The sequence below is a fragment of the Talpa occidentalis genome, unplaced genomic scaffold (genome assembly GCF_014898055.3).
Source record: "Talpa occidentalis isolate TD23 unplaced genomic scaffold, MPIMG_talOcc4v2.1 talOcc4.11, whole genome shotgun sequence".
NCBI lineage: Eukaryota > Metazoa > Chordata > Mammalia > Eulipotyphla > Talpidae > Talpa > Talpa occidentalis.
Genome location: NW_023601104.1, coordinates 31298878 through 31314300, shown reverse-complemented (window position 1 = coordinate 31314300; position 15423 = coordinate 31298878). Strand labels below are relative to the sequence as shown.

At 49.2% G+C, this 15423-nt stretch overlaps 1 protein-coding gene across 1 annotated transcript in view; it reads left to right on the top strand.

Annotated features, from left to right (window-relative positions):
* MEGF11 (multiple EGF like domains 11) overlaps positions 1–15423 on the top strand; it is a 330203-nt gene that overhangs the window by 110692 nt on the left and 204088 nt on the right. Inside the window, exons 2-3 of the mRNA XM_037502751.2 lie at positions 8121–8226; positions 12560–12661. Coding sequence (XP_037358648.2) covers positions 8121–8226; positions 12560–12661 — 208 coding nt within the window. The remainder of the gene's footprint in view (positions 1–8120; positions 8227–12559; positions 12662–15423) is intronic.

Below are 15423 nucleotides of genomic sequence, written 5' to 3'. Positions count from 1 at the left end.
TATTCTCACCTCCTTCCTCTTTTTTTTTTTTTTTAAAGATTTGTTTATTCATGCATACAAGAGCTGGGGTGCAGGCCAGAGGTGCGGGGGTGGGGGTGAGAGGAGTCACCAGAGACAGAACAGGGAGCAGAACAGGCAGATTGACTGAAATACACTGCTGAGGGGAGCAGAAAAGAGGAAAAGGAGATTCAGGCAGTGAAATGAGTTCTCCAGGATCTGGACTACTATCCAATTCTCCTGCCTACTCTGCTTTAGCTCTGTTTGGAGGGCAGGTAGGGTGAGCGGGGATGGGCATGGAAAGGAGACGCAGTGCAGGTGAATTTGTTGAGCTGCAAGGTTCTAAGAGATGATGGGGTTTGACCCCAGCCTTGGAGACAAGAAAAGAAGGAAGCTCAGAGAGAGAAAGCAACCTTTCCCCAGTCACACAAGGAATAACCTAGCACAGAGGGGAAGCATGGAAAGCGGAGCTGCTCCTGAGCTAACCTGGAATTCAGGAGGGGAGCCCCAAGGGACAGGGTAGCTGAGCTGAACCCTGACAAAATGGAGCTGGGAGGCTGGACAAGCTCATGAAGGGCCACCTTATCCAGAATGGATTCAGAGGCACATGGAATGGAGATGGACCAGATACAAGGTGTTGGGGGCCTGCAGGGAGGTTGAGCACTGATCCATGCAAAGACCTCTGATTTCCCATCACACTTTGCCCAAGGCTTGCTGCCTGGGAAAAGCCTGGGCTCTTTGAATTAAGCAATGTCCTGGATCCATTGCCCTCTCATGCCCATTCCCACACACCCTGCAGCAGGTGTTTGAGGGTCTGGGGTCATGCCTGCCTGGGTCGTCTTCATGACCACAGTCCCTGGCAAGTGTCTGCTGAATAGATGGATGAAAGATGAGGCTGTTAAGACTGACCCAGGACTTACCAAATGTGTATAATCATGCCTAGATTTTCCAGCCCAGAATTTTTCTCTCAATGTGTTTTTCTCCTTGCCGCTCCTTAGAAATTCAAGAAGTCAGAATTACAGAGATGGAATGTTTTTTGAAGTGGGGGAATATGGGTCAGGAGGAAACTAATATTTTATTGAGCACCTTCTCTGTATCAGATGCTAGACCAAGTGCTTTACCTGCTGACTGATTTAATATCCTAACAGCCTTGTGAAGTTGGTCTTACCTAATGTGATCGATGTGAAACACTCAGCCTCAGAGCAGGTAGATGATTTTATACAGGTTGTGAAGCCAGATAGGCAGAGTGAGGTTTCAAGCCCAGATCATTGTGATTCTGCCAGTTCCTTCTCATGAGCCCTGCTGCCAATGTGTCATGTCACCTTAGCTAGGCACTTGGGGCTGTTTCTTCTGCTGTGGGACAAGGTGTTGGGTGGTTGAATCTCCCAGGTATGCCCTGGTGCCAGATCTGATACCACTAGGCTTCCTGTCATCCTCACAACTTACTCCGTGACAGACTTGACCTTCCAATGGTGGGTGATTTCCCAGGACTCCCAGCTATCCCTTCCCATCTGGGCACTTGTGGCTTGAGAAATGTTTTTTTTTTTTTTTTTCAGAGTGGGTAGGAATAGGGACTAATCCAGTGGAGCTATATGATCCTAAGTGACTATTTGTCTTTGGAGGCTTCTGGGGTGAGGCCATGGTGTAAAGCCAGGGCAGGAGGGACTCCACAGCTCTGAGTGCCTGGGAGCCCTGGGAGGAGGTAGGAAAGGGAAGCAGAGCAGGCCTGGATGGGGCTGGATTGGGGAGGCAGGCAAGCCTCGGGCTTGGCCAGGCTAGCTGAGTGTGCCCTGATTTGCAAAGAAATGGAAAGATGAAGATAATTGCTTTGTGGAAATGGAATGGCCTAAGAACACAGATAAGTTTTCTCTGTTCATCTTTCTAGGGCCTGGAGACTGGGGGTACAGCTGCTACCTGCTTGGGAATGGGAGGGTTCAGGGTTCAGAACCCAGAGGCTGTGCAAATGGGGGCTGGGGCATGTACTTTATTAGTTTGTTGGTTTCTGTACATCCCTGCCTCCCCACCCCGGTGAATGAGTAAGTGTGTATGTGTGTGTGTATATGCACGTGCACTGTGATTTCTCTTGAAGCCTGACTGCTGTCAAGGTCAACAGGTCTTGGTAGGGCTGGAGGGCACAGGGGACAGGACAGTCTTTTGACCCTGCTTAATGGGCACTGTGACCTCTCTGGTGCTATTTCCAGGATTTGCAGCCTGAGGCTCCCCAGGCAAGCAGAATTTATCAGGATGGTGGGGCCCAAAATCAGGGAGGACATTTACCATGTCTCAGGGGGTGCCTCCAACCCTTTCTGCTTTATCCCATTGGCAGGCACCTGGCAGAGCCTTTGCACAGGCGCTGGGAATGTTTGCTGCGCTTCTGCAGTCAGGGAACTGCTCTTTTGGAGATTAAGAGATGTGGATTTATTTTTTTTCAACTTTTTTTTTTTTAAGTATGGAGAGATTAGAAAGTGTTCAACATAAACCTGGCCCCTGGTGGAATTGCTGGAGGCCTCATCAAGCAAAGGGTGAAGCCTCTTAATTTCTGGGTGATCACACTGCTCTTTTCATCTCCCGGCTAATCAGATCCCAGCAAGGCCAGCAAACAGAGAGGGGCTTGGGGACTGGGAGTCAGCTGAGAGCAGTGGGCAGATAAAGGGGAAGGTCTGCTAGATGGGATGATAACCTTGGCATTTGCCCCATTGAATGCAAACTGGGCTTTTCTGTTTTATTCAGAAAAAAAAAAAAAAAGTGTGTGTGTGTGTGTGTGTGTATGTGTGTGTGTGTATCTTCTATAAATAGAAGATAGAAATCTCTCTCTTTACACCCACATGCTGGGAGGTATGTGAGGCGTTTTCTTTATCAGTCCCAGGTTGGGGCTTGCTTATGCTGCTTCTGAGCCTGAAAGCGCCTTTTCATGAGATGCTTGGAACACCAGTCAGTCCCCAATTGCAGTTTGAGCTATTGATTGGACTTCAATGCCTGCCTTGTGCCGGTTTCTGGAGGAGACAGACCCCCATGCTGATGGGTGGACCAGTCAAGAGTCTGAATTGCTTTCAGGATGTCATGAGTCCCCACTGTATCTGTCACCAGCAGATTGGTGTCTCTATGGTGCAATGTCACCACAGCATGGAATGACCCCTGCAGTGTGACCTGCTGTTGGGACAGGTGTTTGGTGTCCTCCTGTCAGGCCAGACACAAGCAATGTGGCTGATTCTGAGCTTGGGATGGCTGAGAGGTTAGGAAGCAATTGCTTGTACAGCTATTAATCAATTAACAAAGGTGTATTGCACCTCCTCTATGTGTAGGTGATGCTCTGGGTATTGGGGACAACACTGAACACAACAGACCAGAAGTCCTGCCCTCATAAAGCATGTTCTAGTGACATGATACAAAGGGAAGGAAAACGATGTGCAGGTTCTGAGGACCAGATGGCAGCGCTGAGGCCACATCTACATGTTTTATTTAAGAGAGGGCAGTTTCCCAAGTTAGTAACAACTGTCCAGCGATGCGGGTCAGAGGCAATGCATGACATCTGCGTGTCCATCTCTCTCCTATCCAGTGCCCATGACGGACATTACTAATCAATCCTGCCATGCTTTCTCACTCAGCCCAGTCTCTCAGTAGTGCATTTCAAGCAGCCACTGCCAATCCATTCCTTCAGTGTTGTGTGAGTGGAAGCCTCCCAGGAACTAACTACCTCCATCCCTGCCTCCAGGGCAAATTTGTTGAGTAGGAAGGGCTCCCTGGAAGAGACTGGGATAGACAGATAGCAGGTTCTAGGTATACAGACCAAGTTCCAGTGTTCAAGATTTTTGGCTCAAATAGGAGAACGTGGCAGGTGGTGGAAACAAAGCAGGTGGGAGAGGATTTTTGTGCAGATGGATTGTGAGGTCATAACAACTGATACCAGGGCAGAGGCCATCTGTTTGTCTGCCCTCTGCCCTGTTTTTTTTTTTTTTTTTTTTAAGTCTTGCCTAATATGAGCAGCTGGTGTCTGGCCAGGTGTGTGCTGCCATCAGGTAGGCTGGACTCCACAGGTGGCGGAAGGGCCCACAATGGACAAGCTCCCTGGAGGATGCCCCACTCTAAGCTCTGCTCAGCCAGCAAGGAGAAGGGATCCTTCGCCATGATGTCAGTGTCTCTTAATACCCACTGCAGATTCCCTTAACATCCCATGCCAAGCACAGAAGCCCCTCAAATGTTAGAATAAATAAGCGAATACAAATCCTGAAGATGCAGATTGACAGGCTGTAGGGGGCAGGAATAGACACGGTGCAGGTTTTCTGATCCAGCAGACCGGGTAAAGGAGGAGTCAGAGTCCTCAGTGGTTTTTTGCAGGTCTTTGTTGGGATTTACCTGGTACACAGCAGGAAGGGGTTCTGGGGGGCCGGGAGCCTGGCAGGCCTCCCAGCCCCCAGTAAGCCTTCACTCTATCTGGGCTCTCTGGTGTTCTCTCTGCTTCTCTTCTTTTGGCTTCTGCTCATTCTTGGTTTCTCTTTTGGCTTCTACTGGCGTCCTCATGACTCCACCCTTAAAAGCCCAGTCTTAGCCCAGGTGAATCCCATCTACCTATGCCCATGCCCTACTCCAGGTACCCGCCATCAGGCATGCATTCAGGACCGCAAGGATCCATCATCCATACTGATGGCGGGAGGGCAGAAAAGCCTGACATTTTTCCTTACCCTACACAGGCCCAAGCTTTCCTTGAGACTTCCCCTGGAAGGAGGGGAGCAGAGTTTCCCAGACTGATATCCTGAGGACCCCTGCTCCTAGAGTGGGAAGCACTGGGTAAGAAAGAAGAAAAATGGGTAAAACATGCCTCTTCAGGACATCTCAGAGCCTAACATACACTAAGATAACACTGCATATTTAAGATGAGGACATAGTGTGTCACAGCTACTGGGCTTCACTCATGGAAACCTCTGTCTAGTGGATTTCTATCAATACATCATGAGACTAGTGTTTCATAGAACCCGGTTTTGGGAAACGCCTCCGGAAGGTCCTCACTTTGCCCACCTCACTGCCTCATGTGCTTGCTTGGGGGGCGGGGGACTGTTCCTCAATGCCCTTTCTTTGCCCTCTACCTTTCCACATTTTGTCCATTCTAAGTCCCATCCATACCACCAAGTTTCCAATGCTCCCCACTCTCCAGTGGGACTTTACCACTTGCTGCTTTAGTTTCCTCGAATAGACTGCATCTGACTCACTGCTTGTGCTGCAGCCTCGGAGGGGTTGTGGGGGTGGGGGCAGATGGTGCTCCAGGGGTACTCAGGCCATTGGGTCAGGCTGTGCAGGTGTGTGGACTGACTACACTTGTGAACAGATGTGTGCCTTACCGCCCGGCCACTTTCTCTTCCCTTATCCTGCTATCTAGTTCTTCAGGGGTAAAGCCCACATGGGAAAGAAATGTCTCCACCTCTGGAACTTCACTTCCTCCCCCTGCTTCTTAATATGCAGGGAGCGTGGACAAGAGGGAAGCGAACTGGCTGATCTATTTCCATGTTCTCTTCCTCCGAAGTGAAACCAGGGGCATTTTCTTATTTAATAATTAATGCCCTAAATCAGATGGTGCCCAATAGGTTAACCTCTGTCACTCGGAATGGAGTCAGCCTAATAACCACTGCAGCAGGATTGATTTTCCCTCAGTCATCTCATAAGCCTGCGTCTTTGGGGTCCACCCCCTGAGAGAGAGCCTGGGGAAGCCCCATTAGAGTTAATGGCAATGAGTTGTCCCACGTGGGGACAGCCCTTTTCTGGCTGCTCTTCAGGCTGCCAAAGTGAAGTGTGTGAGACAAGTAGAAATACTTTCTAAAGTCAGCTCCTGACACTAGAAGGAACTGACTAGCTCTGTCTGGAACTTGACCCTATCTCCAAGGCATTTACAGACACATCAGAAAGATAATGTAAACATGTTGGAAAGCTGACAGTGCAGGAAGAGCGGGGGTGGGAGCTGCACCGTGGGGCCCAGGTATATGCTGCCTGAGTAGTGCCTGCCCACACACACAGGTGCTAAGCCCTGCTGGCAGACAAGGGGGCTGGGAACCTGACCTGGACCTCAGAGTCAGGAAGAAGGGTATTGAGGGTAAGGGGATAGGCATGAGCCAAGTTACCTCCCTCCCTTACCCCTTTCCTGTCACCAGGGGTCAAAAGGGGCCAGAGGAACAATCTCTTTATTCTTGATATTCTAAGCTTCCTAAGGTTGAAGATGAGGCCAGGGAGTCCTCTCGAAGGATGCTGGAGGTTACAGGAGCCATCAAAGTTGAGATGGAGCCATGGAGAGAACCAAGATGAGGCGTTCTCTTCACTTGGCATTCAGACTGCGACCCTTTCAAGCACTGTGCCCCTTTGCTTATTTCTATTTGATTTGTGTGATGTCTGATCAGTCCAAAGCCCATCTGAAAGACATTGCTGGTCCTCTCCTCAAAACTCAATCCCATGTCCGGGGCAGGTTCTTTCTTGTCCTTTTTGTATGGACTCCAGCTTGTGCAGGGCTCTCCTTAGAGGTACTGATTAGGTCTCCGAGGACTGGGGGTGGCAGGGCGGGGGAGGGTGGGAGGGGGTTATGGGGTGAGCAGCTGTGGTTTGCATATTCCTGGACTCTGAAAATTGAGCAGAAATACTAGAATCACTCTTCTCTTTCCTAACCTATTTTCATAGTACATTTAGCCAGGTTATTTTTGGATCCTAAATAGAGAGAAAAACTTCATTAATCATTAATTTGGACCCCCATGGTTATACAAAATTTGTGACAATTTGTTTGTCTTTTAAGGAACTGCTAGGAAAGCTTAACAAGGAAATTATAGGGGGTGGGGAGGAGAGTGTTTAACCTTTTATGGAGACAGGAGCTCAGTTAAGCTCCCGTCTGGACTCAAATGAGTGCTCAATATCCATGCCACTCTTCTCTGTCCCCCAAGAAGGCTGAATGCCTCCTCATTTGTAAACAGGGGACCAGTGGACTAGATCCTCAACTATTTCAAGCCCAGGGACCCCTTTCCCATGTCAAAATATTTCCTGTACCATCTCTGCCCCCAATAAAGCTTTCAAGTAAATCACAGTAGCATCCATGTGCATAGGAGAAATAGTGCTAACTTTCCGAGTCAGAGTGTTCCTTTAGGCTATAAACTATGTTTGGGTACTTATAAAGTCCAGCTCCCCTGGAGGTGGCTCTGGGGTCCTCTGCATCCCCACCATGTGGGAGTCTTAGTTCTCTAAGGCTATAAGACCTGGAGTCCTGTAATGCCAGTAAGGAGGATGGAGGCCAGGTCATTTCAGCCACTCTCACCTTAATGGTTCTCTGCCTCCACGAGGATCCCTTGGTCAGAGAATCCGCAGTTTAAGGGATCAAGGAGGGTTGGGGTAGGTACACTTAACACCTACCAAGGGGGCCTGGTTAAAACTCTATAAGCTGCTTCTTTAAAGCTTTTCCAGGTTGCCTAAGCTCTCCATTCCACAGTGTGCAAGATGGGTGGTGACTGGCATCCCTCTGGGTACCAGTGGTCACCATCCCATGTGAGCAAAAGAGGTTAGGTCTAGTCTTCTGGGTAGTTTGCTTGTCCAGCTGCCTAGAAGAGCTGTCTCAGCTCAGCTCCTCCAAGGGCACCTTTTTCTCTTTGTGGCAGGAGGTAGTAGAGAGGGAAGGAGTACTGGCAAGCGTATCAGAGCTGAGGGAGAAGGGAACTGAGGGAGAGGGAGGGCCTTGCCTTTAAAGGAGTTGAAATCAGGGGTTCTTGGTCCAAGGATAGACTCAGGAGTCTGAGGATACCCTGAAATTAAAGCCAAGTGTTTTGTGTGTGTGGGCATTTCAGCAGGGAGGAGTATCTATCTTGCATTACATTCACAAAGTGTTCCATAGCCAAAACACTTTCTAAAACCCTGCCCTTGAATTTCAACTTTTCCCTGACTCAGGCTTCCCACTCCCTGGTTACTCAAAACTGGTGAAGTGTTACTGTGTTAGTCAAAACCTGCAAGTGTAAAATATCAAATGCTCATTACCCGACAATGACGGGAACCTTAGTCTGCTTAGCAAGTCTGTTCTGCCACTTCGTGTGTGAGAATTCTCAGCACCAAACAGATGCCTCAGAAAACAGCCTGATTGATGACGCTGCCTCCTTTGTTCTCCCACACAGGCCCCGGGATGGCACTCTCCGTGACGGGGCTCCTGGTCTCCTCCTTCCTGCATACCGCCCTCTCCCTGAATCCTGAGGACCCCAACGTGTGCAGCCACTGGGAGAGGTAAGATGTGACCTCAGAGGGCCAGGCACTCCCAGGACGCCTCACCCTGGGTGTGACAATGTAGGGACAAAAGCAGAGTGGAGGTCCAGATGTGTCCACCTTGGGCCTTCTGGCCAGCCGGGGAGAGAGCACAGTTATCAAAAGACAGGGTCACGCAGTATAAATTCCATCTGAGACGCAGAGCTGTGGGAAGTCAGGGTGGAAGGGTTGAGTGACAGGCAACTTAAATGATGCTGTCTGGTAGCTGACAATGCACTCGTGGCCCTCCCGTGTTCACAGTCATTTTACAGATGAGGAAGTAGAGACCCGGGGACACCATGCCCATCCTCAGCCAGGTAGGGCTCAGTGACTGGTCCAGATGTGATGATCTCTGATGCTTCCATGCCTTTCCTGGTCTCCCAGCACTCGTAACAGCACGGCAGCTGGGCTGTGGGGTGGCCAGCAACCTCTCCAAATGGGTGACAGAGCTCTGCTGCTTCCCATCTGGTGGAGGTATGGGGATACTACCAGGGCTGTGCAGCCAGGGCTGTGGCAGAAGAGCTGGCTGCATTCTGGCTGCGGCACTAGGTCCAGGGGGACCGTCTGCAGGGCCTGGCCTGACTTTGAAGCACAAGGTTAAAGTATTGATTTTGGTGAGCACAAAGACAGTGACCAGAGACCCAATCAGGAAAAACCGAATTAAACCTTGGAATTGATTGGCCATGCTGACCAGGATGACTCTGCCACTTAGATGTTAATAAATCAAATGAATAAAATTAAGATGAGGGCCCCATGGGGGAAGTGGAAGGTAGAGGAGGACAGGCAGGTGGGATGGTCTCTGCTCCGTGCTGTGAGGGTGAAAGTCCCAGCCCCAAGACAGGGACAGACACCTCACCCAGAGCCCTGGAGGTGCTGGTGTGGTCTCCAGTGAGCACTCTGTGGGGCCCCAGCAGAGGACAGGCTAGAGCAGAAGGCAGTGTTGCCGTGTGCACAAGATCTGTGCTGAGAAGACATTGACTTCATGGTTTATTCTACTCTCGATTTTTCCACCTGCTAGCTGTGGGACTTTGGAGTTTCTGAACCATTCTGAGCCTACTTTCCACCTCTATCAAGTCGGGGAGAATAATTAGTCCTGCCACACAGTTGGAGGATGAGGATACTAGCTTCATGAAAGTGCTTTGAGAGCCATAAAGTTCTTCCATTGTCTTTTCTTGTTGATGATTCTGACTTTGCAGGAACTGACTACCGCAGACTTGATGCGCACCAGGCTCACTGGGGCTGCATATCGAAAACAGAGTCTCCTGTATCTTCTCCCCTGAGACGCTGACTTTATTGGTCTGGGTACAGCCTAGGAATATGCATTTTTCATAAGTTTTCCATGTGATTCTGAGGTTCTCAGGCCTTTTGGCCCTTTTGGCTTTGGTGAGTTTAAATCTTTATTTCCCAGTGGATGAGAGAGATAGGAGGTGGAATTTCACGTTAGATTAATCTCTGGCTTGCAGACTCCTGCAACCCCTTCTTGTGTATCTGGGTACCTGTGATGTATCCCAGGCTCTGGGATGCCTCCTTTGCTCACATCTGCATTTCCAGGTCCCTTTCTTCCAGGGAGCCTTCTCTGATGACAGGACCCACCCTGTCTTCCCTTTTCTCTGAGTTCCTTTGTACCAGTGGGTCAGTTAGACCTCACAGCAAACTTTTGAAACCTGCCCAACATGAGTAAATTTGGAATGTGAAAATACTCTGACCAAGCCTTCCCTGAGCTGGCATTTCAGGCTAATTGGGCTATTGGTCAAGGTTAGAGCTTAGACGGAAAGACAAGGAGTGTCCCTGACAGCTGAAAGTAGGTGGCAACCCCAGGCTTCTCTAGCCAGGGAGGAGGTCTTGCTGTGATGCCCTGTGCCACCAGGGCACCTCCTTCTAGGCTTTTCCAACTGAGCTGCATTGCCAGTTACTTGAGGATGGATCTAGTGGGTATCATTCCAGAAACACTCTCGGGTCCCCAGAGACCACTTAGGGAGAATTTTCCAAACTGGATTAGTGCTTCTGGAGGGTTCCTTGTTAATTATGCCCCTCCACCCTAAAACCCAGTGGGAAGACCTCTCCTGGCTAGTAAAGCCTGGCTCTGCAAGATTAATCTGGCCCCTATTAGCATGTTGGCAAATGAGCATGTTAAACCACCCAGCCATGAAACCAGGGGCACGTACTTCGCCTCGGAGACTTGGAGTTGGTTCAAGGTGTGGTTGCCAGTCTGGCTCAGCTCAGGACACACTCACAGAGCGAGGTCTGACCCGTGATACCCTCCCCTCCTTCTCTGTTAAGTTGTGTCTTTTCTCTGGGCACCCACTGTCCCCATCAGTGCTGGAAGGAGTGTCTATGATCCTGAGTGCATAACAAAGCAGGGAGTCCCTTTGGCCTGTGGGTCTTGCTCCCCACTCCCTTACCATGGTCAGGGAGGTAATGTCCCTCAGTGCCTAGCATGTGGGGCAAATCATTGCCAGTCATATAATTGCCAGAATCTATTAAACATTTATTGTGTACCTGTTAAGCATATTAAATGTATTATCTTAATCTTCCTACCACCCTCCTTAACCCTCACTAACCAAATGAAGTCCTTGGTAATATTTATCATAGATTTACAGGTGAGGAAACGGAGACTTATGTGAGTTAAATGATATGTCGAAGGACAAGCAGCTAATGAGTGATAGGGATCAAATTTGACCTAAAGCCCATGCACTCTTCTCCATTCACTTCTACCTGTAAGTGAGATGCTCAGTAGATATGTTAGAACACAAGGACATGGAATTTCCAGAGTTGGAAAGGGTTTTGGGGATGCCTGGGTGGGTCTCCAGCTTCCTCAGTTTCCCCAAGCTTGGAGCTAAATGAGGAGTTTGGTTCGTGTCTGCGAAGATGTATGTCAGGTAGTAGAGTCCCATGAAGGACCCTCCTTCTAGCCTCAATGCTTCCAAAAAACAGAATTTCCCCTTCACTCTGAGTCCTAAGTATGGCTGACCGCTCCTGGCTCCTTTATTCTAAAGCAGAGAGCCTGCTAGACCAGCCCCCTTGCACATGAACCAACAGTTTCTTCAGGCAAGACAGACGGGCTTTTACAGCCTGGCCCTGGCCATCTGGCCCATGTCATGAGCCTTCTGGGGGAAAACATGGGATAATACCAATCTACAAAAAATTAATTCCAGAAATTGCAGCTGGGGTCCTCTCCCAGCTCACAGAAAGTCTGAGTTCTGCTTCAGTATCTTGGCTTGACTACCTTTTCACAGAACTCCTACCAGGGGCAGATGGGTAGAAAGGCTTGTTTTGGTAAAACTGAGATCTGCTTCCCTGGGTCTTCCCACCTGTCCAGGTTTACAGCTAACAGTTGGGATGATAAGATAATCACTTTGGTCAAGAAGTATGGGGGCATGTCCTCAATGTGCCCCCAGTAATAGTAGAGATATAATAGGGCAGAAGGTAGCTGGGTGATCTTGGCGATGTCTCTTGTCCTCTCTGATGTTCAGTTTCCTCATCTGTAATATGAATATAGCAATGCTACTCACCTTGTATGATTGTGTAGGGATTAAATAGTTCATACAGGGCCTCCCCGGTGGCGCAGCAGTTGAGCGCTGGGTTGCGAGGCTGCCCGCGGCCTCTGCAGCGCTGGTTTGATCCCCGGCTGCTCCCCGGCCACCGGAGGAGGGTCCCGCATGGCACGCAGACCTCCCCTGCCGCCCTCTGCTCCCCTCAGCAGTGTACTTTGGTCCCTCTGCCTGCTCTGCTCCCCGCTCTGGCTCTGGTGAATTCTCTCACCCTCCTGCGCTTCTGACTGTACCCAGTGCTTGTATAAATAAATAAATAAAATTAAAAAAAAAATACTTCACACAGGGCACTATGTGTTGGGCAGTTATTGGTACCAGCTGAAGGACCCAGGCAAGCAGCCTTTCTCGGAGCCTCAGTTTCTTCTTCATCTGTAAATTGGGACCACTTTGTTGAGTTGCTGCAAAGATCGGTTTCTATACATATACTTTGAAAACCATAAAAATCTGAACAAAGTATTTTAAAATGGGCTGACTCTGCCTTCTAGAGCCATATAGAGTAAACTGAAACCTTTATTCTCTGCTAAATGAGCAGATGAACTAGAATTTCAGACAATGAGCTGGGCTAAAGGGCAGTAAGAGGTGTGTCCTGGATCCACCCTGGAGCCAGAGAGGTTTGAATGCTGAGGGGTTCAGGGCAGAAGGAGCTTAGTAGGGTGGAGGGAGGTTGGAGCCCCTGGACACTTGACTGGTGGGAGACCCCATCCTAAACATCAGCTCATCTCCTGAGTGCTGACCATAGCGTACATCTCCTGTCTGGTTCTCAGTTATGCCGTGACTGTCCAGGAATCTTACGCTCACCCCTTCGACCAGATCTACTACACACGATGCACGGACATCCTCAACTGGTTCAAGTGCACAAGACACCGGTGAGTACCTCTCTCAGATGATGGGGCAGGGAAAAGTTACCAGGTCTTTGGGGTGTGCCTTGGTGTGAGTTAGTAAAATGCCCCATAGCAGCTGTAGTCAGGGCTGTGCCCCTGCCACTGGTACTGCCCTTCACACTGAGCACCTAATGCTCTGCTGAGGCTTCCTTCTGGCCAGAGGAGCTTAAAGGGCAGGGCAGACAAAAGTGCTAGAGGATTGCTGTCCTGGGAGCATCCCTCTCACAATGGTTGGTGGAGAATTGGTAGATAATACCCCAGTTTCCTCACCCTTAGTGCAGCAGGGCACCCCTGAGGCATGTTCTGTACTATATCCCAAAGGTTCCCAGGAGGATGGAATCCCAGTTGCCCTTAATATAAACTTGCTCAGTAGCACTTCTCGAATTGGCTACCTTTATTTTCTCCCACCCTCCTGGTGCTTCCCAAATAAATTTCTTGTCTTTAAATCCTTGCCTTGGGGTCTAATGCTGGGGGGGGGGGACCACCTAAGATAGTCCTCATGAGTGCAGATGTAGCCCCATACCAGGTCATCTGGCTTGGAGAATAAGGTGCAAGGAGAACTCAGCACCCTCTTAGGCTTGGCCAGGAAGTACTCAATCTGAATGACTGCTTGGGAATCCTACTCACTTGTCTGCAGTCCTGTGACATAGTCTGCAAACTATGACATGCCCTCATGTCAGAGAGAAAGAGAGGAAGGAAAGAGAGTCAGTTTTGTTGGATGATCCTGGGCAAGCCACTTTACTTGGGGATTCCCAATAATCCTCACCCTACCTACTTGTAGGGTCCACTAAAGTCAGGGATGTGCAAGTACTTTGAAAGGCAAGGGATAAAATGAAGAGAACTGTGAGGTATTAGATACAAGCAAGATGTTTTTATTATTTGAGGGGTGAAAAGCCAGCACATGAAGGGTAAGTAAGGGAGTGAGGGAGAGGCTGCCTGATAGGCTTGTTTTCTAGTTGCTGAGCATGTGAGTTGGTCCCAGATTTCTTTTGCTCTTGTGACCCAGTCCCTCTTTGGTGTGAATGCAGGGATCATGGTATGTGGCAATGAGGGAAACTCACTCTGCTGAAAAGCCGAAGTCCTTCTTTGAGGTTTTGTTAATTTTCTGGGAGACACAGAGTATATCTATAACAGCTTCAGAAACCTTTGTCTGCTAATTCCAACATCTGGGTCATCTTAGGGTTGGTCTCCCCTCATTGCCTTTTCTCTTATGTAGATAATATTTTGTAGTTCCTTTAGATAGCTAGTAGTTCCAAATTGTGTTCTTGGCATTATGAACTGTAGAGAACTGAATTCTGTTGTATTCCTCTAGAGAGTATTATTTGTTTTAGCAGCCACTTTAACTTTGCTACACTCAAATTCCAAACTCAGAAAGTTCTCTCTTTTTAGCTTTAGCTGGCAGCTTGGAATCTGCCCTCCATGCACGTAATTCAGGGTCTAGAAGTCTGCACAGAGATTTTACAAAGAATGTAAAATCACTCTTTGTGGCTCTCTCCTTTCTGGGGCTTCACTTTTCACATTCTAGCTGCTGGGTCTACCCAGAACTTGTCCTATTATTCTTCAAATCCAAAAGGCTGTATGTGTTCTGTCTGAATTTTAGTCACTGGGAATATTGTGGACTGGGGCCTTCCCTTGGGCTAAACCTGTGTCTTTCTTCCAAGTATCCACTTCCCTCCAGTGTCTGCCTGCCTTTGTTGTCTCTCTGCTTTCGAGTAGTCGTTTTTCTGTCTTCCCAAGTTTGTATAGTTGTTACTTGCAGGAGGGTGGTCCAATAGGAGTTACTCAGCCATTGTTGTATCCCTTTGCTCTAACTCCTTACTGTGAAGTGAGGAGGTGGGACCAAATGCCCCCTTCCAGCTCCCCTAGTTGTGTCAAGATACCTCCCTATGGTCAAAGGTGGAGGCTGAAATCAGTCCCGCTCCCTCTGTAAGCCTGGCAAGCCTTGTGCCAGAGGCAAGTTTACTATGAGGTGTGATTTTGTTAGATACTTGGAGGCCAGGTGTCCATCACCACTGGCAAAGGATAAGTGAGCTGCTGCTTACTAAAATAGGTTGCATTCTTGGAACGTGAATTATTTTGCTAAATTATTGAGTTGCCTGAAGCTTTCCCAGTGACCAGAGCGTGTGTGCTAACAGCTGGGTCACCAGTCTGCCTCAGTGTGGAATGGCTCCTCAGAACGCAGCCTTCTTCTCCTGAGGGCAGCCTGACCTCTGGTCCCTGCCCTCTCCTCTTTCCATTGCAGTGTAGGGAGCAAGGCTGGGAAACTAGAAGCAGTGGCGAAAACTCACTCCTGAGAGGCTTCAGTGATCCTGAGACCACCTCACCACTGAAAGGGCTTAGGGCTAGCCTTGTTTGGTGGGAAGAATGGACTGAGTGACTTCGGAGTCAAGTCTGAGTCATTCTTCATCGGGGAGGCTTATGCAAGTCCTGAAATTGCCAGGAGCTGCCTCCCTTTGCTGGGAAAGTAGCCTTACTTTGAGGCCAGTTTGCCTTCCATTATGGGTTTTGACAAAGTAGAATAACCTTCCTCTATGACATTCCCAAATGTCAGAGATTTCCCTGGAGCCTCACACTGTCATTTGTCATAAAGTGGGGGCTGTAAGGACTGGGTGAGTTGGCCCAGCCCACATTGCAGGACTCCCTTCACAGTGTGGCCTGACCTTCCATGGAAAGCAGGCCACAGGGTCTCCAATGACCAGCCCTGCTGCTTTGACCCCTGAGGAGGCTCCCCTGAAGTGCTGATGGGG